A 23,566-nucleotide genomic window follows, 5' to 3' on the forward strand; every position below is an offset into this window, starting at 1 on the left:
TTTCAACTGGAGGGGGAATCCAGAATAAGTTAGGAGTGAAATCAGGAAGCATTTTTTTCATGCAAAGAATAATGGAGAACAGGACTTCTGCTCCAAAACTCTGTGGATGCTGGGTCCTATGAAATTTTCATGGTTGCGATCAATAGATTTTGTTAGGTAAGTGTATCAAGGGATATGGAGAAAAGGTGGGTAAAAAGAGTTGAGGTACAGATCAGCCATGATGTAATTGAATGGTGGAACAGGTTTGTGGGATTGAGTGGCCTACAGCTGTTCCTATGTACAGGAATGTTCATTTGCATATAAGGGAGTACCATTATTTCATGGTCTCAAACATGCATACCATTTAAATTATGCAATTCAGAAATGTACAGCTTTCTCAAATGACCCACTGTGCCAGTTTCTAGAAAGTGGTTTTGTGCTAAATAGTAAGCTTTTTTTTTAAAGAGATAACTTAGATTGGTGTAATTCATATATAATTTCAGCATTTTTCTAGTTTATATTTTTAGCGTATCTAGTCGCAGTTATACTTATGTTCATGTTCAGATTTGGTTTAATATGGAGTTTTATTATGTATTTGTCAGTGATTTGGCTGAATGTTTAACATTTATTTAAGGCATAGCATTTTTCAATAACTTCAACCTCCCATCTAAAGCTGTTCTTTAGATCCAGATAGTTATTCATATTATCTTTTTGAGTTGGGCAAAAATATTCCAGAACTATGACCTTTTCCATGACCTCCAGCATTTAACAACCACAGACATGGTTTTATATTATTATTTGACCATGCTTGGTTGAAATCTGTCAAACAGCTCTTGAGTTATTAGACTGTCTATGTCTGACCTTTCCAGAATCTAAGATATATGGCTTCAAGGCTCAGGCTTGCTATGGCAACCATACCAATTTGCTGCTGTGTAAAAAGGCCTAATTGTTGCAGAAATTTAATGATCTAGAGCAAACTTCAAGGCTGTATGATTTTATGAAATGTTTGCCCTGTCATTTTCCTTTGTTTATGCAGTCATTATAATGCTGCATTTTCAATTTCCTGATTGCAAATTAAACTTTATTTTCTTTTACAGCACGAGAAGTTTCTTTACTGAGTGTTAGAAATATGATTTTGAAGTTCTTTTTATTTTTTTTAACATGTTTACATTGTAGACAGAACTGCTAGCCATTTAGCAGTTCAATTTTGTGTCTAAATATGGATCTATATAATATGTAGCATATGTCCATCAAGTCAGTGGGGCAAAAATGACTGGCTGTCATTTGAACTTAGCTCTTAAATTACAGACCAAATTGTCAGCAAGTACCAATGAGCAGTTAATAATCAGGTCAGAACTGAGCAATCCAATCGATACTATTTTTTTGAGAGCAACCAATCATAGGCGGTCCCTCGAACGAGGATGACTTTCTTCCACACCAAAAGGGACGAGTTCACAGATGTTTCAATGAAGGACGTGATATTCCAGTCCTGAACTCCAATTGAAGGGGGGGAAGATGCCCGTGCATGGATTTTTTTAACGTGTGGTGGCTGATGTGCAACAGCCACCACACGGGCTTGACAGAGCTAGGTCTTTATCTAGTGGCAAGGGATAACCAGAACGACTGGAGACCTACTCTGCTGCACGGACCTAGTGCGTGCACACATTGCAGTGAAGGCTGGCCCTGGGCAGCAGCCAATGCAGCGCTGCAAGTAGCAGGAAATACCAATTCCAACTTGGCAAGTGGCAGGAACAACCCATGTAATGACAATTCTGAAAGATAGACAAGAAGGGAAAGGAGGTGGCGTAGCTCTGTTAATAAAGGATGGTATCCGGGCAGTTGTAAGAGACGATATTGGCTCTAATGAACAAAATGTTGAATCATTGTGGGTGGAGATTAGAGATAGTAAGGGGAAAAAGTCACTGGTGGGCGTAGTTTATAGGCCCCCAAATAATAACTTCACGGTGTGGCGGACAATAATCAAGGGAATCATGGAGGCATGTGACAAAGGAATGGCAGTAATCATGGGGGATTTTAACCTACATATCGCACTGGGTAGCCTTGAGAAGGAATTCATAGAATGCATACGGGATTGTTTCTTAGTACAGTATGTTACAGGGAGCAAGCTTTCTTAGATCTGGTCCTGTGTAATGAGACAGGAATAATAAACGATCTCCTAGTAAAAGATCCTCTCGAAATGAGTGATCACAGTATGGTTGAATTTGTAATATAGATTGAGGGTGAGGAAGTAGTGTCTCAAACGAGCGTACTATGCTTAAACAAAGGGAACTACAGTGGGATGAGGGCAGAGTTGGCTAAAGTAGACTGGGAACACAGACTAAACGGTGGCACAATTGAGGAACAGTAGAGGACTTTTAAGGAGCTCTTTCATAGTGCTCAACAAAAATATATTCTAGTGAAAAAGAAGGGCGGTAAGAGAAGGGATAACCAGCCGTGGATAACCAAGGAAATAAAGAAGAGTATCAAATTAAAAACCAATGCGTATAAGGTGGCCAAGGTTAGTGGGAAACTAGAAGATTGGGAAAATTTTAAATGACAGCAAAGAATGACTAAGAAAGCAATAAAGAAAGGAAAGATAGATTACGAAAGTAAACTTGCACAAAACATAAAAACAGATAGTAAAAGCTTTTACCGATATATAAAATGGAAAAGAGTGACTAAAGTAAATGTTGGTCCCTTAGAAGATGAGAAGGGGGATTTAATAATGGGAAATGTGGAAATGGCTGAGATCTTAAACAATTATTTTGCTTCGGTCTTCACAGTGGAAAACACAAAAACCATGCCAAAAATTGCTGGTCACGGGAATGTGGGAAGGGAGGACCTTAAGACAATCACTATCACTCGGGGGTAGTGCAGGACAGGCTAATGGATCTCAAGGTAGACAAGCCCCCTGGTCCTGATGAGATGGCGGAAGTTATAGCAGATGCATTCGTTATAATCTACCAAAATTCTCTGGACTCTGGCGAGGTACCAGCGGATTGGAAAGCAGCTAATGTAATGCCTCTGTTTTTAAAAAAAGGGGGCAGACAAAAGGCAGATAACTATAGGCCGGTTAGTTTAGCATCTGTAGTGGGGAAAATGCTTGAAGCTATCATTAAGGAAGAAATAGCGGTACATCTAGATAGGAATAGTGCAATCAAGCAGACGCAACATGGATTCATGAAGGGGAAATTATGTTTAACTAATTTACTGGAATTCTTTGAGGATATAACGAGCATGGTGGATAGAGGTGTACCGATGGATGTGGTGTATTTAGATTTCCAAAAGGCATTCGATAAGGTGCCACACAAAAGGTTACTGCAGAAGATAAAGATACGCGGAGTCAGAGGAAATGTATTAGCGTGGATCGAGAATTGGCTGGCTAACAGAAAGCAGAGAGTCGGTATAAATGGGTCCTTTTCGGGTTGGAAATCGGTGGTTAGTGGTGTGCCACAGGGATCGGTACTGGGACCACAACTGTTTACAATATACATAGATGACCTGGAAGAGGGGACAGAGTGTAGTGGAACAAACTTTGCAGATGACACAAAGATTAGTGGGAAAGCGGGTTGTGTAGAGGACATAGAGAGGCTGCAAAGAGATTTAGATAGGTTAAGCGAATGGGCTAAGGTTTGGCAGATGGAATACAATGTCGGAAAATGTGAGGTCATCCACCTTGGGGGGGAAAAAAAACAGGAAAAGGGATTATTATTTGAATGGGGAGAAATTACAACATGCTGCGGTGCAGAGGGACCTGGGAATCCTTGTGCATGAAACTCTTTTGAGTTAACCTGCAAAAACATAAAACATTAAAACCATGCCCCCCGACCTGGGTGACACAGCAGACATTTTCAAGGCCCCTTTTTTTTTTGGTTTTTGTTTTTTTTTTTGGGGCGCTAAAATCAAATTTTTCCAGTGCCCCCTATAAAAGGGGAGGGGGACACTAAAAGCACCGGCAATGAAAACAAATTAAACTTTAAAACGTAAAATCAAATTAAAATTTGGTTGCCGGGCGTGATGATGCACTCCAGTCCCTCCGGTGCCCACCTCTCGCGGAAGGCCGCGAGCGTACCGGTGGACACCGCGTGCTCCATCTCCAAGGACACCCTGGACCGGATGTAAGAGCGGAAGAGAGGCAGGCAGTCAGGTTGAACGACCCCCTCGACCGCCCGCTGCCTGGACCGGCTGATGGCACCCTTGGCCGTGCCCAGGAGCAGTCCTACGAGGAGGCCCTCGGACCTACCCGCTCCCCTCCGCACAGGGTGCCCAAAGATCAGGAGAGTGGGACTGAAGTGCAGCCAGAATTTCAGGAGCAGCCCCTTCAAATAATGGAACAGGGGCTGCAACCTTGTGCACTCAATAAAAACATGGAACACGGACTCCTCCAGACCGCAGAAATTGCAGGCGGCCTGGGAGTCCGTGAACCGGCTTAAAAATTTGTTGCACGGCACTGCTCCGTGCACCACCCTCCAGGCCAAGTCCCCGATGAATAGTGGGAGGACCCCTGCGTAGAGTGCCCTCCATCGGGAACCCCCGCCTCCTCCGGACGGCAAGATGGTACGCCATGGCGTGTCCGGACGGCCGGCGAGGATGGCAAAGTTGAGGGTGTGCAGGAGCAGCCCGTACAGGAAACCCCTCCGCGCGGAACTGAAAGGCACGGAGAGGATTTCCCCGAGGCGGCTCAAGTTGTGAGGCGCCGGCCCCCGAGGGAGGTTCCGGGGTTTGGCGCCGATGAGGAATTCCGTCCGGACGGGGGTCAGTTCGGACGGGATCTTCCCACGTGCTTGAGCCTCCTCGATGCACCTAACGGAGTCAGGGCCCAGAGCTGTTTTTAGCGACTCGATGGCATCGGCCGCGTGGCGGACGTTGGCAGAATTTAGGCGCCGCGCCAGCGTGTCTGGCGCCATCCAGCCCGCTCCTCCGCCATTGAGCAAGTCCCTGACCCTGGTCACCTCACCAGCCACAGCCCTCTCTTCCGACCGCCACATAAAACCTCGGCCGTGGAGGTACGGATTCCCGAGCAGCGGTTCCTGCAGGACGGCCGCCACTCCAGCCGGCGGAGAGCTGCGCTTGGTGGAGACTTTGTTCCAGACCCTGATGAGTTCCCTGTAAAAGACAGGCAGCTCCCGGAGGGCGGTCCTGGCACCCCCCAAGTTCACAAACAGGAGCTGCGTGTCATAATTGAGGTCGAGCTGCTGGCGGAAGAAATACCTCGCCAGAGCGCACCACCTAGGAGGGGGCTCGACGTAAAGGTATCTCTGCAGGGTCTGAAGACGGAAAATCGCGAGCTGGGCGCTGACGCACACCAACGACTGACCGCCCTCCTCAAGCGGGAGACTCAAGACCGCGGCAGAGACCCAGTGCTTCCTGTTGTTCCAGAAGAAGTCCACCAGATTCTTCTGTATCTGTGCATGAAACTCTTTTGAGTTTACCTGCGAAAACATAAAACATGTATCCGTGCCACCCGACCTGGATGACACACACAAGACATTTACAAGGCCCTTTTTTGTTTTTTTTGTGTGGTTTTTTTTTTTGGGCACTAAAATCAAATTTTCCCTTTTTTCCAGTGCCCCCTATAAAAGGAGAGGGGGACACTAAAAGCACCGGCAATTAAAACAAATTAAACTTAAAAAACGTAAAATCAAATTAAAATTTGGTTGCCGGGCGTGATGATGCACTCCAGTCCCTCCGGTGCCCACCTCTCGCGGAAGGCCGCGAGCGTACCGGTGGACACCGCGTGCTCCATCTCCAAGGACACCCTGGACCGGATGTAAGAGCGGAAGAGAGGCAGGCAGTCAGGTTGAACGACCCCCTCGACCGCCCGCTGCCTGGACCGGTTGATGGCACCCTTGGCCGTGCCCAGGAGCAGTCCTACGAGGAGGCCTTCGGACCTACCCGCTCCCCTCCGCACAGGGTGCCCAAAGATCAGGAGAGTGGGACTGAAGTGCAGCCAGAATTTCAGGAGCAGCCCCTTCAAATAGTGGAACAGGGGCTGCAACCTTGTGCATTCAATAAAAACATGGAACACGGACTCCTCCAGACCGCAGAAATTGCAGGCGGCCTGGGAGTGCGTGAACCGGCTTAAATATTTGTTGCACGGCACTGCTCCGTGCACCACCCTCCAGGCCAAGTCCCCGATGAATAGTGGGAGGACCCCTGCGTAGAGTGCCCTCCATCGGGGACCCCCGCCTCCTCCGGACGGCAAGATGGTACGCCATGGCGTGTCCGGACGGCCGGCGAGGATGGCAAAGTTGAGGGTGTGCAGGAGCAGCCCGTACAGGAAACCCCTCCGCGCGGAACTGAAAGGCACGGAGAGGATTTCCCCGAGGCGGCTCAAGTTGTGAGGCGCCGGCCCCCGAGGGAGGTTCCGGGGTTTGGCGCCGATGAGGAATTCCGTCCGGACGGGGGTCAGTTCGGACGGGATCTCCCCACGTGCCTGAGCCTCCTCGATGCACCTAACGGAGTCAGGGCCCAGAGCTGTTTTTAGCGACTCGATGGCATCGGCCGCGTGGCGGACGTTGGCAGAATTTAGGCGCCGCGCCAGCGTGTCTGGCGCCATCCAGCCCGCTCCTCCGCCATCGAGCAGGTCCCTGACCCTGGTCACCTCACCAGCCACAGCCCTCTCTTCCGACCGCCACATAAAGCCTCGGCCGTGGAGGTACGGATTCCCGAGCAGCGGTTCCTGCAGGACGGCCGCCACTCCAGCCGGCGGAGAGCTGCGCTTGGTGGAGACTTTGTTCCAAACCCTGATGAGTTCCCTGTAAAAGACAGGCAGCTCCCGGAGGGCGGTCCTGGCACCCCCCAAGTTCACAAACAGGAGCTGCGTGTCATAATTGAGGTCGAGCTGCTGGCGGAAGAAATACCTCGCCAGAGCACACCACCTAGGAGGGGGCTCGACGTAAAGGTATCTCTGCAGGGTCTGAAGACGGAAAATCGCGAGCTGGGCGCTGACGCACACCAACGACTGACCGCCCTCCTCAAGCGGGAGACTCAAGACCGCGGCAGAGACCCAGTGCTTCCTGTTGTTCCAGAAGAAGTCCACCAGTTTCTTCTGTATCTGTGCATGAATCCCCAAAAGTTAGTTTGCAGGTGCAGCAGGTAATCAGGAAGGCAAATGGAATATTGGCCTTCATTGCGAGAGGGATAGAGTACAAAAGCAGGGAGGTTCTGCAGTACAGGGTATTGGTGAGGCCGCACCTGGAGTACTACGTGCAGTTTTGGTCACCTTACTTAAGAAAGGATATACTAGCTTTGGAGGGGGTACAGAGACGATTCACTGGGCTGATTCCGGAGATGAGGAGGTTACCTTATGGTGATAGATTGGGTAGACTGGGTCTTTACTCGTTGCAGTTCCAAAGGATGAGGGGTGATCTTTTAGAAACATTTAAAATAATGAAAGGGATAGACAAGATAGAGGCAGAGAGGTTGTTTCCACTGGTCGGGGAGACTAGAACTAGGGAGCACAGCCTCAAAATATGGGGGAGCCAATTTAAAACCGAGTCGAGAAGGAATTTCTTTTCTCAGAGGGTTATGAATCTGTGGAATTCTCTGCCCGGGGAAGCAGTTGAGGCTAGCTCATTGAATGTATTCAAATCACAGATAGATAGATTTTTAACCAATAATGGAATTAAGGGTTATGGGGAGCGAGCGGGTAAGTGGAGCTGAGTCCACGGCCAGATCAGCCATGATCTTGTTGAGTGGCAGAGCAGGCTCGAGGGGCTAGATGGCCTACTCCTGTTCCTAATTCTTATGTTCTTAATCACACCAACATTTCATAAAGTTCGTTTGAGTTGCAATCTTGAATTTGTCCATCTGAATTTTTACCTGTAAAAATAATAGTTATACTAAAATAAGATAGTAAAACAAAAAATAAAAATTTTGAATAAATGCTTCTTGGCCAGTCTGTTTTCTCGCTCACTATCTCATCTTACTCCAGCTGCTTACTGCCTCAGCAGCCCATACAGAAGGCTTTCTGGCCCACCTGTTTGTTCACCTAGTCCCAAACACTTTCCTGCCCATTTCCCCTTATTCGTCCACCTTCACTACTTTCCAGAGTGGTTGCTGGCTTAGTTTGAGTGCTTCCCAGCCCATCTGCCAGCTCAACCCCAAACGGTGATAGCCTGCCTACTCAAAGGGCTTCCCAACCCACCAAATTGCTGGCATGGCTGCACAGATGCCCCAAATTCTTCCAGTCACTTGTCTGAACGGGTGCTTCCTGGCTTCTTGATGTGGAATAAATGCACCGAGATATAAAAGAACTGAATGACATAAATACAGTGGGAGAAGCACAGGAGTAACTTAGGATAGAATTGTTTATCCTTCGATAGAGGATAAATAATCAAAAACATTTATTCAGATAGGGCTTAAAGAACTGTGGATTGGAGAATTTTGTGATATTTATTGTCAAGTTTAGATATGTTGATTGAGCGAGCTGTATGCAAAGTCATCTTACAAATATAAAAACAAAATATTTTCCTCCAGCATAATGGGCCCAAGTTTCAGCATGATTTGCAGCTGATTTTTAGGAGCAACTGGTGGAGAACGGACTATCTTAGAAATCGCAATTCTCCACATTTTTTTTTCTGCAGTTCTAGTCAGGTAGAACAGTTCCACTTTGGAACAGAATTTTTTCTTCAAAAGGGGCCGTGTCCGGCCACTGACGCCTGATTTCAAAGTTTCCACAGTGAAAACGTACTCCAAACTAACTTAGAATGGAGCAAGTGAAGATTTTTGTAGAACTGGGAGAGGGAGAGGGAGAGGTCAGGTCGGATCCAGTCGGGGGGAGCAGGAGCGCGGGTCGGGTCCAGGCGGGGGAGCAGGAGCGCGGGTCGGGTCGGATCCAGTCGGAGCGGGAGCAGGAGGTCGGGTCGGGTCCAGTCTGGGGTGGGGGGGGTGCGGAGCAGGAACGCGGGTCGGGTCGGGTTCAGGCGGGGGGGTGGGGGGGGGGCGGAGCAGGAGCAGGAGCGCGGGTCGGGTCCAGTCGGGGGGGGGAGGCGGAGCGGGAGCAGGAACGCGGGTCGGGTCCAGTCGGGGAGGGTGGGCGGAGCGGGAGCAGGAGCGTGGGTCGGGTCCAGGCAGGGGAGCGGGAGCAGGAGCACGTGTCGGGTCGGGTCCAGGCCGGGGGGGGGGTCGGGTCGGGTCCAGTTTGGGGGGGGGGGGGGGGGGGGGGGGGTCGGGTCGGGTCCAGAGGCGGGGGGGTGGGGAGCGGGTGTCGGGTCTGGGGGGGGGGGGGGGGAAGCAGGAGCTGGCCTTGGGAGGAGCCTTATTCACGCAGCCCCAGTGAGGCCATTCGGCCAGGGCTAGGGGCTACGTGCTTCGGGGGCCTGGAGCTACTGCACTTGCATGCCCACTCTAGCGCGCATGTGCAGAGGCCCCGGCACTGTTTTCGGCGCAGGGACCTGGCTCCGCCCCCCCACAGCTCGTGCTGGCTGCGCCGAGGGCCAGAGTACCTGCAGGTAGGTGGAGAATACTGAGAATCTTTTTAGGCGAACTTTGTGGCGCGAAAAACGTGCGTCCAGGTCGGGACTGCGCCGTTCTAGGCGCTTGTGGAAACTTGGGCCCAATAGGTGTGCCTACCCATGGCCCCGCTCAATTGATGCGTTGCCCACTCACTTTAATCTTTCTTGCTCTCGTCCAAAAACACCATTGCTGTTTCTTTAGCTGTGGCTCTTCTTTCTCATAGCTATTACTTCTGCTTCTTGCTATGAATGCCAGCTCTGCTGTAATCGAGCATGACAATTCCATTTTACTGCCAGTTGGCATCCATGCCACATTTCCCGCTCCCCCATTTCTACACCTAGGCCTGTGTGCTTGGTATGGCTATGTTTCCTGGATTACTTTTAGTCCTGGTCCTTCTGTTCTTCAGTGCCACGAGTGCGCTTAATTCAAGATGTGCATGCAAATTTGTGCAATTTGCTTTTTTGAAAAAGGAGCAAGTAAGTTATTAAACGTCTAGAGAAAATTCAACATCAACAAAAATGTCTTCTAACTAATTTCAGGGCCTCCAGATAATTAAAAAAAAAGAGAATGTCAGTCTGACCTCTGACTGGAGGATTGTGCTTAAACCAATATGGGCTAGAAATTCTGTTGGTTAGCGCCCCACAGGGGCACTAAGCATCTCCCAAATGCCGCGCTGTCAGTGCCTGGTGCGAATTTCAGTGAAGGTTTAGTGGCGGTGCTTACAGTTTGTGCTGCGCTCGCTAGTGCCGTCCCTGAGTGCAACGCCCCCATAGCGCTGCGTTTACAAAATTCAATCTCTCACCTTCTGTCGCGCCTGGCGCTGAGACTGGCAGGAGAAAGCAGTCAGTCCAGTGACGATCCCAGGGCGATATTGTCCGGAGTGCAAGGTAAGTGCTGAAATTTCACTTTTTCAACTTTTATTTATTTGTTGCAGTAGTGGGGGATGTGTGGGTGAGGTTTATTGAATTTTTCAAGTATTTTTTCCCTAGCGCCAAAAATTGAGTAGGCCTCCTGTGCTATCACTCTACTCTTGGGGCGATACAACTGAATACCCCACTTTGAGGCGGTAGATACCGCCCGGTGCTAAAGGTAGCGCCTCGGCGGCGTCACCGCCGCAAAGCGGGCGATACCAAATTTCGAGCTTTTAGTCTCTCATATTTTATCCAAGAATCCATAACAATTATACCTCATGGCTTAAAGGAATACAAAGTGCACGTGTCCGCAATTTAGAAGATTGGTGTGATGCTCCTGTCTTTATAAAACGGTGTATCCTCCGACTTACCATGAGCAGTGCTATGGGAGATCTGCTGGCATACTGTAGATTTCCTTAGATGTTTCAATCAGCATCTATCCACAGTAAGAAATCTGTTGCAATTCTGATGGAATAAATGCACTGGGGTCCAGTTAAACTATTTTAACCTATTGAATGTTCCTTCATTCTCCATATACCAGACTAAATATTCTGATGCCCATGGGAGGGATTTCAGGAAGTATTTGAAGAGCAAATACTTAATTTCATTGCACAGCAAAACTCTGCACCATATATAGAACCTCAAATATATTTTTCTTCCAGCTTATTTCCTGACTGTCTTGTACAGTTATATTTACACTACTGTTGCGAGAGTTTAAAAAAAAATCAGTTCTTTGAAACCTGACACAAAATCCAATAGCAATCAATGAGCATGATGAGTACTAAATTCTAGTTTTAATTTTTCTTCTTTTATTAATCTTTCAAATTTATATATGCATCCCAAGTCTTGCCCTTAAAAATTTGAATGAAAGGCTTTTCAATCATATCAGAAGGTTCAAGTACTAGGAAGAATAAGCTGCATTAGAGTACTGTGTCCCTGAGAGCAGTCTATACCACATAGCCCTGTGTTACTGAGCTGTCAGGGAAGAACCTCAACAGTCATCACTGAATCTTTTTACATAGCAAATAGGAGCAGTTGTCAGCCGTTCGGCCCTTCGAGTCTGCACCGTCATTCAATATGATCATGGCTGATCCTCTATCTCAAAACTATATTCCCGCTTTTATCCCATATCCCTTGATGCCTTTTGTTTCTAGAAATCTATCTATCTCCCTCTTAAATATATTCAGTTTTCTGACTTCTTTACAAATGAACATTCCAAAATGGGGTGGGTAACAGTCTCCACCACCACAGTTGTCTCGAGGGCACTATGTTGTGTTGCAGATCCCAGGTGTACATAATGCTTATTTTGAGGAAGGAAAGAACTAACTCCACCTGATACCAATGCCAAATACAGATATGAAAGGAAGGAGCTCTTACTCCAATCAACATCCTTCAATAAGTTCAACATGAAGATAGCTGACTACCTCATGGCAAATATACCTGATCATTGTTGTAGGTGGAGAGTAGATACTGCAACAAGCTTTTGGATAAAAATAAGAAAATGCTAGAGAAACACAGCAGGTCTTTCAGCATATGTGGAGAGAACAGATAAGTTAATGTAATAAGTAAGGCCATCGATCTGACATGTTAACCCTATGTTTCTTCTTCTACAGATACTGCCTTACCTGCTGAGTGTTTCCAGCATGTTTCTGTTTTATTTCGGACAAATTCATGTCTTGGGCATGCAGCATTTCATCAGAATGTTGATGAAGGGCGTATGCTCGAAATGTTAACTTACCTGTTCTCTCTAAAGATGCTTACTGACCTAATGTGCATTTCCAGATTTTCTGCTTTTGCAGATTTGTAGTGCTTTGCATTTTATTTGTATTAATATTTGTATAACTTATACCTCTGGAGCAAGGCTGTTGTCTGACCAAACAGACCACCTTCTAAAGGGGAGAGAAGCTTACAGTGAAGCTGTTTGCAAACCAGGGTCTGCTAGTTGAAAAATATTTGAGCATGAAATGAGCTACCTGGAATCTTGGAAGGGACATTGTCTTGAGATGGAAATTGTGTACTGTACCATTTAGAAGTTGTCATCTTGTATTGGATTGATAATGTGTGTATTAAACTCTTAACAATCAGTTTAGCCCAGACATTGCATTCAAGATGATAATCTATAAAAAATGGAGTTTACTTAGTAGTTTGACTGTTTCTACCTGGTACAGGATTGTCTATATTTGTGATGTATCCAGTACAGTCAAATTAATTGTCTCATCACACATTGTCTGGTAAGTAATCTAGATAAGTGCTGTACTTAAGCAGACTCTTTCACTGGAGACTATTGAACATAAAAACTAAATTTAAACATATTAGTAGATTTATTGACTGTCTATGGGTTGTAGGAAGCTGTAATTCATTAAACAGTAGATGACCAATAATATCATTAGGTGTCCATGTGCACAATTCACTAAATCCAGGCTTGGGCTGATAAATTGCAAGGAATATTCGTGCCACACAAATGCAAGCCAATGACTATCTCACAAGAGAGAGTCCAACCACCACCCCATGGCATTCAATGGTAATACTATCACCGAATCCCCCAGAAACTCAACTCGACCAACCACATAAATGCCGTGCTAATAGAACAGATCAGAAGCTACGTATTCTGCAGCGAGTGGCTTGCCTCCTGATTCCATAAAGCCTTTTCACCATCTACTTTACACATCAGGAGTGTGATGGAATGCTTTCGATTTGCCTAGATGAGTACAGCACCAACAACACAAGAATCTTGACACCATCTGGGACAAAGCAGTCTGCTTGATCGGCAGCCATCCACCACCTTAAACATCCACTCCCTCCACCACTGGTGCACCGTGGCTGCAGTGTGTATGATCTATAAGATGCACTGCAGCAATTCACTAAGGCTTTTTCAACAGCACCTCATACACCATCCCGACATGGACATACCACCGTTCCTTTATCGTTGGTGGGTCAAAATTCTGGAACTCCCTATCTAACAACACTGGGTATCCCTTCACCACATGGACTGCATCAGCTCAAGAAAAAGGATCATCATCACCACTGCTCGAGGGCAACTAGAGATGGGCAATAAATGCTGACCTTGCTAGCGACGCCCATATCCTGAGTCATTTTTTTTTAAAGCTAGTGCACAGGTACAAAATGTAATCAAAAGGCTAATAGAATGTTGGCCTTTATCTCAGTGGCGTTGCAATTCAAAAGTGAGCAGTACTGCATTCAGTTTAAGTACCAAACATCAGGAAAGATATATTGACCATGGAAGGGATACAGTGCAGATTCCTCAGAGATACCAGGGCTTAAAGGGTTAAATTATGAGGACAGGTTGCATAAACTTGTCTTGTATTCTCTTGAGTTTAGAAGGTTGAGGAGTGATCCAATTGAGGTATTTAAAATGATTAGGGGATTCAATTGGGTAGATACAGATGAACTGTTTTCTCTGGTGGGGAATCCAGAACCAGAGGGCATAATTTAAATATTAGAGCTAGGCCATCTAGCAGTGAAATCAGGAAGCACTTTTTCATAAAGTGTAGTGGCAATCTAGAATATTCTCACTAAAAGGCTGTGGGTGCTGGCCTCAACTTTCACAAATGAGGCCGATAAATTTTTGTTAGGTAAGAGTATCAAGTAGTGTGGAACAAAGGTGGGTAAATTGAGTTGAGGTACAGATCAGCCATGATGCAATTGACTGGCAGTACAGGTTTGAGGGGCTGAATGGCCGACTCCTGTTCCAATTACTCAACAATACCGTTAAAATAATGCTAATAAAGCAGTTTTATTCCTCTGATTAAAATTTAGTCAAATAAGGGTATTCATGTTACTGAAAATCCTGGTCATAGCTGAAAGTGGCCTCGGTACACAATTATTTATTTATTAATTTCCAGCAGTCAATTATGCCCAGTCTAAAGGCTAATGAGGTTATAAATGAAGCTTAGCCTGTTTAAATATTATTTATGAACTTGTAGTGGATTGCTGTTCTCTCACAGCTTATAGTTTGGTAAGTAATAGTGAGATTGAATTGAAAATCAGAGAAGTTATGTTAAACTTGTATCGAACCTTGCATAGACTACACTTGGAGTACTGTGCACAGTTCTGGTCTCCATATTATGAAAAGGATATGGAGGTATTGGAGAAAGTGCAAAAAGATTTACAAGGATGACCTCAAAACTGAGAAGTTATACCTGTCAAGAAGAATAGAACAGCTGGGGCTATTTTCTCTAGAAAAGAGAAGGCTGAGTGGTGACCTGATTGAGGTCTTTAAAATTATGAAAGTGTTTGATAGGGTAGATATAGAAAAAATGTTTCCACTTGTGGGGGAGACCAAAACTAGGGGTCATAAACAACGTTCCCATTAAGCTGGGCAGCCGTTCACCGGCTTTTTCTTGGGAGAAACCGCGCATGGGCGAAGATTTGAATTGGCCGCGCAACCACTTAAAGGAGCAAGCCCCTCCCCCCCCCCCCCCCCCCCCCCCCAAAATGTGTTTTTCACAGGGAACAATGTTTCTCCCCCACCTCACTCAAGATGCGCAGCTACACATCAATCGCGAGGTCACGCGCAGGCTCCTCACCAGTTGCTGCCACTGGTAGAGTTCCCCGTTCAGGGGAAAAGAATTGGAGGGATCATTGGAAATAAATATAAAATAGGCACTAACAAATCTAAAAGGGAATTCAGGATAAATCTCTTTATCCAGAGAGGAGATAGAATGTCAAAATTGCTGCCGGGAGTAGTTGAGGCAAATAGCATAGATGCATTTAAATTGAAGTTAGATAAACACGTGAGAAAGAAAGGAATACAAAGTTATCTTGACCGGGTTAGATGAAGAGGGATGGGAGGAGGTTTGTGTGGAGCATTAACACTGGCTTGGACCAGTTGGGCCAAATGGCCTGTTTCTGTGCTGTGCATTCTTTGCAATTCTATGTAATTGGCAAGTAGTATACATAAAAACCTTGGAGCTGCTAACTTTGTAACATGCTAACCTCTGTCATTTAAGCCTTAGCCCCATTACTTGGATGATCTTTTTCATAAATCACTGTGTGTATCTTCTAAATTAGTTTTTAGCCAATCTTCCATAGATTAAAAAAAATCACTGGTTTTCTTAGTGGATTTAATGTTTATTATTCAATTATATTTTTATTTCAGATGTACAAAAAGCACTGGATGATCTTCACAAAGTTATGAACAACTTTGAATCCAAGGTTGAGTTCATTGATATGGAGAAACTGGTTGATGTATGTGATGTTTTTGCAATTTTTGTTTTGTCCCCGTTAACTACAAATATGTTGTTGAACCTGTCCACAAGGATATATTCTGCATTGTAAGAGAGCTCCGCATGGTTCTATTATAAATTAACAGTGACGTTAAATGGCCAGGTCTGAAACACAAAAGTAAATTACAGCTAGTGTTTCAGACCAAGGTGAAGCAATGTATTCATGTATTATTATTCCTGCTGAGTGAGGGCATTGTGAAGCGATTGGCTACTTTTCTTTAGGTTAAATTCTGGTCTGGAAAAATTTTGGCATCTGAACCTAAACTGATGAGGCATCTTCAACACAATATTTGGCCATCTAATGTAACAATAATAAATTGAGGTAATTGGTGGTTTTCAAATTTTAAAAGAAACTTAAATTAACCTGAAATTGAATTGTCCCTTTTTGGTGGCTAATTGTACAGTGGCTTTGACTCAAGTGGAGATATTTGTTCTCAACATCTTGGGTGGAAAAGTTTAAAATCACGAAAAGCATTGTGAGATGTATGTGGGAACCAACTTTGTGCTAGACACATGATCAGGAGTTGGGCATTCCTCAACATAACCTAAGAAGTAGTGACACGGAGTTGCTAATTTATGGAATGGATAATGAATGTGAATATTGGTGGAATATTTAAAATAAATTGATAGATCCTGAATCCAAAAGGAGTACAGGGATACATATTTGAGGGCTGAGGCCTGAACTGGTTGTGAACTTAAATGACTGGACTAACAAGGTAGGTCAAATTACCTTTTTATGGTTCCTGATTCTTCACAGTCCTGTGTGGTGGGAAAATAGATATGAGTGGAATTATAATTTTGAACAAGATACAACTCTTGAAAGACTGCAGAAGCATATTGTCCATTCTAATGTTATTAGAAATATTAAGTTTCTGCTGGTGCATTACATAATCAATGTGCATATTTTAAAAGCTGCTAAAAGCACCAAATATTTAAAGATGGTATTTTCCTGTTTTATGCAGATTATGGGGGCGGGGGCTGTACAAAATATGTCGGTGCTGAAAAATGCTGGACTTTTCATGTTCTGGTGTTTCAGAAGGCTTTAATTTTGTTTCCTTGTGTTGCCCAGTTGCTTTAGTTCAGGGTTCAGCCTCTAAATGTTGCTGGGTTGTTTTACAAATAAGTCATACAAAATTTTCACTCAGCTCACACTTTCCAGAAATAGTTTGACCACTAATGTGATTATGTGATTACTTACTGCCAATCTCACTGGCAATCTCATAAGCATGCTCATCCCAGAAGCAAGTGTTATTCCTGAATCCTAAACTGTAATGAGTACTTGCTCGTAGCCATGGGATGAAGGCAGGAGGAAAATGGTAATTTTTCTTTTCCCTGCTTTTGCAAAATACTAGATGTTCTCGATAGAACTGTGAACTGGTGCCCACAAAATGTATCCAGTTGTTTGCGTGTAAAAGCATACAACTTGCACTGCCAACGTTTTCTTCACACTGGGTTACTGTTGTATTTCATCTTCATTTCAATGGGAACTTTCAATTTCTATGGCCACATCTTTTTTTGTAAAATGAAATTTATAACCTGCTCATCCTTCTGTTATTGATGCCATCTGTAGCGAGGTATACAGTCCTGATTGTCTTGCTTTCCAGCTGTTGTAGTTTGCATGTAATGGCTAGAACCACTGAAGGGGAATGTATAAATATACTATAATTAATCTTTTGTATAATTATAATTATTTTCCTCAAATATTTGAGAGTAAAATGAGCAAATAAATCAAACTGAACTTTTATTATATACTGCATTCTTATTAGGAAAATGAAGATGTTGTAGAAATACACGAGGAAATTCAGAATGAAGACCTAGAAATTAAAGATTTAAATTCTGAAGGTATTTAGCATCTGTGTCTGCTGTTTATTTTTCATGATAAATTTAAGCTCCGATAAATAACGAACTCCAAATACTCTTGAGGTGAGGGGAAAGCATTTTATACTCATATTTTTATAGTTGATTCAATTATGTTTCGAATGATTGGATTAAATTGACAGTGATCACAGTCACATGCTTAGACAATATGATCTGATAATGGCTGTTGTTTACTGGTGTAAGTCCAAATTTGATTTCCTTCTCTTCAGCCCCCTCCCCAAAAAAGTTAATGTTATAGTAACATTGTATTTGGGCAACAACTCCTGTGGTGCCACTACTAATCAAAATAAATGCATCTGAAGTACCTATTTTGTACCACAGATTCACAAAATTAAATGGTGATTTTGTTTTAACCGAGGCTCTACATCGTAATCTCTTCCTCATGATTCGTAACTTTTTAACCTTTTTTCAAAACCCCTGCTTAGCATCAGTCTGTATACTAAAGCCCTTATAATAAGGCATACAAACTTTCAGTAATGGCGTTAACCATTTCCCACTTTGTAAATTCCCCATTGAAAATGATGGAAATAACAGTGATTTCTGAGTCAAGGGAGTTAAGATCTTTCGGTCAAGAATATCTGATTCAAATTTCTGATAACTTGCATCCTCTAATTTTTACCGTATCTGTGGTGTTGCATTCAAGTTTTGCACACTATTTGAATTAGCTTTGGAATTGTTTCCTATATACAGGGTATTTGCATAGCTCAAAATATATTTCCATTGTCTGTTGATGCATTTGATTATAGCCATCTATCTAAACTATGTCAAAATAGAACTGAATACAAAAATGGCCTACTTTCCTTTCTTGCATGTTTGTTCTTAGAACAGTGGTTTCAAAGTCTATGTGCAAGCCTTGAATTACTGAAGCATTTATGTTGCCTAAAGTGCATTGGTCCATTGTTGCAGTGAGGATGCATTTACAGTGTATTTAAGTTGATACTTGATACTTGAAAATTTTAATTTTGATCAACATATTTTAAAACCTTGCTGATATTGCAGGGAAACACAGAAAAGCTCATAAACGAAAAGAAAACCCCAAGCCCAAAGAGGTTTTTGTGGCAGATTTCGAGGGTGGTGATGGTAGCAGTGACTGCAAGTCAAGTATGCTAACTGAGGAGGAATTGTGGGCCAGGCTGGAAGAGCTGGAGCGACAGGAAGAGATACAAGACGAAATTGATAGGTAAATCTGTTCACACATTAAATAATGGTGACAAACTTTATTGTCACAAAAGTTGCAAAGCTTTTTAAAAGTATTTTGAATCTGCTTCATTTTTTAACCAAGAGCAGTAAGGTAATTTCTTTATTCATATAATTATCAGTGTTTTTATTATCGCTAAACATTTGCTATTCGTTTAGCAATGCCACTTGTTCTGCTGGAATGGCAAGCTGCATCACTCTATTGCGTTCTGTGTCTCAACACCATAGAATATTTGCTATATTGGGGAAGAAAGTGTTGCAAAAAATGTAATTGCCACCTTTTTATTTCATGAAATGGTGAACCTGCATGCACTAACTTCCAAACTTTATCCTCTTCATAGTGGATTGTCCATGCGTTCATAGCCAAAAGATATTTATCCCATGTAATGTACAATGTGTTCTCTGGGTTACTGATGTATAGTGATTGAATAAGTTACATTGTAATTTTATTACACAGCATTATAGGAATATTGCTGATATTTTCAGGTCTAACTCCATTATTATGTTTGACAATGCCTACATAAATAATCATTTTTTATGTTTTAATATAAAGCTAATTTTACCTCTAACATTTTTAAAGCCCAGGATACAGAGGAAGATGGTAGGAAAGATGTTTGAGGATGCAGGTAGGTTGCAAGTGCTGCATAAAGCAGTGGTGGGAGCCATGTGGTTAAGCAATTTTAGGAGAGCAGTCTACGTTTTGGAGTAGTGGCAGAAACAGGGAATTGGGAGAGGAGCATAACAGTGATATATTGAGTGCTATGTAATTGCAAGTTTGTTTATTTACTCTCTCTTCTGCTTGGAAGGTGAATCCTAAAGTCATGTGATCAGTGGACAGGGGATTAAGAGCTGTTGCTGAGAAAAGCATCACAATAAATATTTTGTTCAGGACATGAAGGCATGGGATTACAGAAAAAGCAGGAACGTTGGAGCAGGGGATTGGTAGTAGAGGGAACTTGAAAGGTGGAGTCTCTGGGGGTGGGAGAACTGAATGAGAATTCCTCCCCCACCCCACTTCCCCCCCCCCCCCCCCCCCCCCCTTTCTTGGTTAAATTTGTTGAAGTGCTTTTTAAAACAGCACCATTTATTTAAAAAAAAATTATTTAACCAATCTAAAGTCGGTTCCTGGTCATGGAAAAAGAATATTCCTGAGAACAGGTTAAGTTGGGGATTAGATATAGCAGCAAAAGTTACTTGGTGGAGCACAGGGACACCTATCCTCAGGGCAGTGTACTCGGCCCACCCATCTTCATCTGCTTCATTAGTGACCTTCCCTCCATCATAAGATCAGAAGTGGAGATGTTCGCTGATGATTGCACTGTGTTCAGTTCCATTCGTAACTCCTCCGATAATGAAGCAGGTCATGCCTGCATGCAGCAAGACCTGGACAGCATTCAGGCTTGGGCTTGTATGGCATGAATGTTACTTGCCACTTATAAGTGCCAGGCAATGTCTATCTCCAACAAGCAAGAGTCTAACCATATAGTGACGTCCAACCCCTTGATATTCAACGGCATTACCATTGCCAAATCCCCACCACCAACATCCTGGGGGTCACCATTGATCAGAAATTTTAATTGGACCAGCCGTACACATACTGTGGCAACAAGAGCAGGTCAGAAGTTGGGTACTCTGCAGCAAGAGGCTCACCTTCTGACTCCCCCAAAGCCTTTCCACATCTACAAGGCACAAGTCAGGAGTGTGATGGAATACTCTCCATTTGTCTGGATGAGTGCAGCTCCAATAACACTCAAGAAGGTTGACACCATCCAGGATAAAGCAGCCTGCTTGATTTCCACGCCTTTTAAAAATTCACTCCCTCCACCACTGGTGTATCGTTGCTGCAGTGTGTGCCATCTACAAGATGTACTGCAGCAACTTGCCAAGGCTTCTTCGACAGCACCTCCCAAAGTCATGCCCTCTACCACGTAGAAGGACAAGGACAGCAGATGCTTGGGAACTCCATCATCTGCAAGTTCCGCTCCAAGTTACAAACCATCCTGACTTGGAAATATATTACTGTTCATCCCAGAACTTCCTCCCTAACAGCACTATGGGAGAACCTGCACCACACGGACTGCAGTGGTTCAAGAAGGTGGCTTCTCGAGTACATTTGGATATTGGCAATAAATGCTGGCCTTGCCAGAGACGTCCACAATCCAGGAACGAATAAAAATCTTGGAGATGTAAATTGGGAGCTAGTAGGACTCAATTCAAGGTTAGTATAGAGAAGTAAAGATGGATATAGTTTAAAGCATAATGGAATATGTGACCGAGGTTATGATGAAAATACTGATGACAGAAAACTGTTACAGAAAAAGTAAGTGATATTTACAGGAAGTACTTGCTATAAACAAGCTATTTAACATTTTATGGGTGTGTGTGTTCTGGGACATTGTGGTGAAAATAATATAGATGAAAGGAGAATAGTGTTAAGTTTAAATATGAGGATTTAACCCTGGAATTCTGCCCGCATTCTGATAACTTGGGTTGTAAGCCCGGACCTGAAGACACCAGATTCCAGCTTTACGCCAAAGAATTCAGATGGCCTCGTGGAGACACAATTTCTGTTTGCCCAAATAAGGTCATTGTTGTAATGGGGAGGGCTGAACCAAGGATGGGACATTCAGTCAGTAGTTCCTAAGCCTTCAGAGGGACTGTGGTTAGATCAAACATATCTCTCTCACCAATGGTAACCATGGGGCTGGGATGATGGCCTAGAATTTGTATATAGAATTTAAAAAAATGTGCTCCTTTAAATAGGGACCACAGAGGCACCCACAACTTGTTTCTGGGGGTGGGGGCTTGACCCCTCACCCAGCCAGGCTATCTCTGCCAAACCTTCCAGCCTTGCTGCTATTGCACTTCTAGTGACACACATGCGTCCATCAATGATAGGCCTTCCGCAACCCTGCGAACTTTGGTGAGTCAGTGGCCGAGTTCTGAGGGTGCATTTTTGGACTCATTCCTCTTCTATCCCTTTTGTAAGGATCATTTTTCCTGATGAGTGGAATACTTTTCCACTTTTTGCACTCTATTTATGCATCAGGTGCTTTCAAGCCCAGGTCAGATGTAGAATAAACCTCTGCCAACAACATGTCTTCATTTTTAAGTTCAGTCCTCACCTGGCATGCACACGTGGTCCCTTTTCAGCCAATGTCGCTGGATAGTATCAGGAGGAACCTGATTGGATTCTCTCTTCCTAGGCCGAGGCTCTGAAGCTATTTGCAGGACACCTACTGCCACCCTGGCTTAGCTCTGCTTACTCAACCCAGACAAAGACTTGAACTTGTGGTCCTCTGGTCAATATGGTGAAATTTAATTTTGCCTTCACCAAGTGACCCACTTGGGAGCTGAAGTTACACTCGATTAAGGAGAAAGGAGCTCAAGTCTTGGAAATATGGCTTGACTTAGTAGGGGACATGGTGAAATTTGAAATTGTCCAAACAGATTAAAATGGTCTAGAATTTGCAGTTGGAGGCTTCCCATGGGCGGATGCCTCCGACCACAAAGATTTCTATGAAAGTACCTGGTGGTCCCGGAGGTTCGGACACTTGCATTCCTGGCCCTCTAAGCGAAAGCCTTTGTAGAGGCACACATATTCCAGGAGCGTATGGGTTTCGTACGCATCACTGGGATCACGTAGGTGGCCCAACCTGTCGGAGTAGGGGGATTCCCATTCATGCATCCCAAGAGAGAGAGTATGGTGCGTCATCTTTTCACACTTTTTTTCCCCCTGGGAGAGTGGTACTGTGGCTATCCTTTATGCAGACAGCCTAGATTTAATTAATTTTAAAATGATGTAGATTTTCAATTTGTTCCCTGTTGTCTCTGTTGCCATATCAGGATAGTTTGTGACCCTGTCTATTCATCATACAGGTATTTTGACACGACTTGAGGGGGCCCCCAACACTAATGCAAAACCAAAACTTCTGAGGCTGAACCAGACTTGCAACCTTGGTGTCTGTCATATTTGACTCTGAAATTAGCTTTCGACCACATATCCATAACATAACTAAAACCGCCTATTTCCACCTCTGTAACATCGCCCGTCTCTGCCCTTGCCTCAGCTCATCTGCCGCTGAAGCTCTCATCCATGCCTTTGTTACCTCTAGACTTGAATATTCCAACACACTCCTGGCTGGCCGCCCACATTCTACCCTACATAAACTAGAGCTGATCCAAAACTTGGCTGCCCGTGTCCTATCTCGCACCAAGTTCCTTTCACCCATCACCCCTGTGCTAGCTGACCTACATTGGCTTCCGGTTAAGCAACGTCTCGATTTCAAAATTCCCATCCTTATTTTCAAATCCTTCCATGGTCTCGACTCTCCCTATCTCTGTAATCTCCAGCCCAACAACCCTACCGAGATGTCTGCGCTCCTCCAATTCTGTTCTCTTAAGCAACCCTGATTATAATCGCTCAACCATTGGTGGCCGTGCCTTCTGTTGCGTAGGCCCCAAACTCTGGAACTCTCTGCCTAAACCTCTCCACCTCTTTTTCCTCCAAGACACTCCTTAAAATCTACCTCTTTGACCAAGCTTTTAGATACGCGCTAATTTCTACTTGTGAGGCTCTGTGTCAAATTTTTTATCTTGTAATACTCCTGTGAAATGCCTTGCAATGTTTCACAATGAAAGGCGCTATATAAATACAAGCTGTTGTTGTTGTTGATGGGGCAGCTCTGTCTCCTTCCCCAGTGAGAAAAATGGGGCACAAGGGAGGGATTCATTTTTCTGGTACATGATAATGGAATCAGCTGTCGAATCGACGGATGAGTCTCGTTTGTTCTGGTTGCGCGGATGCGAGAGGAACCCGGTCCTCAGCGTGCATATGTGGCCACACCTGCCGCATTGAAATCCAGATGAAGCGATTAGATGAGTTGCATTGTGTGC

General features: G+C 44.3%; 1 protein-coding gene across 1 annotated transcript in view; it reads left to right on the forward strand.

Annotated features, from left to right (window-relative positions):
• uri1 (URI1 prefoldin like chaperone) overlaps nt 1-23,566 on the forward strand; it is a 53,533-nt gene that overhangs the window by 13,836 nt on the left and 16,131 nt on the right. The window contains exons 5-7 of the mRNA XM_070898078.1: nt 15,469-15,557; nt 17,362-17,437; nt 18,473-18,653. Coding sequence (XP_070754179.1) covers nt 15,469-15,557; nt 17,362-17,437; nt 18,473-18,653 — 346 coding nt within the window. The remainder of the gene's footprint in view (nt 1-15,468; nt 15,558-17,361; nt 17,438-18,472; nt 18,654-23,566) is intronic.

The sequence above is a fragment of the Pristiophorus japonicus genome, chromosome 13 (genome assembly GCF_044704955.1).
Source record: "Pristiophorus japonicus isolate sPriJap1 chromosome 13, sPriJap1.hap1, whole genome shotgun sequence".
In the NCBI taxonomy this organism is placed as follows: domain Eukaryota; kingdom Metazoa; phylum Chordata; class Chondrichthyes; family Pristiophoridae; genus Pristiophorus; species Pristiophorus japonicus.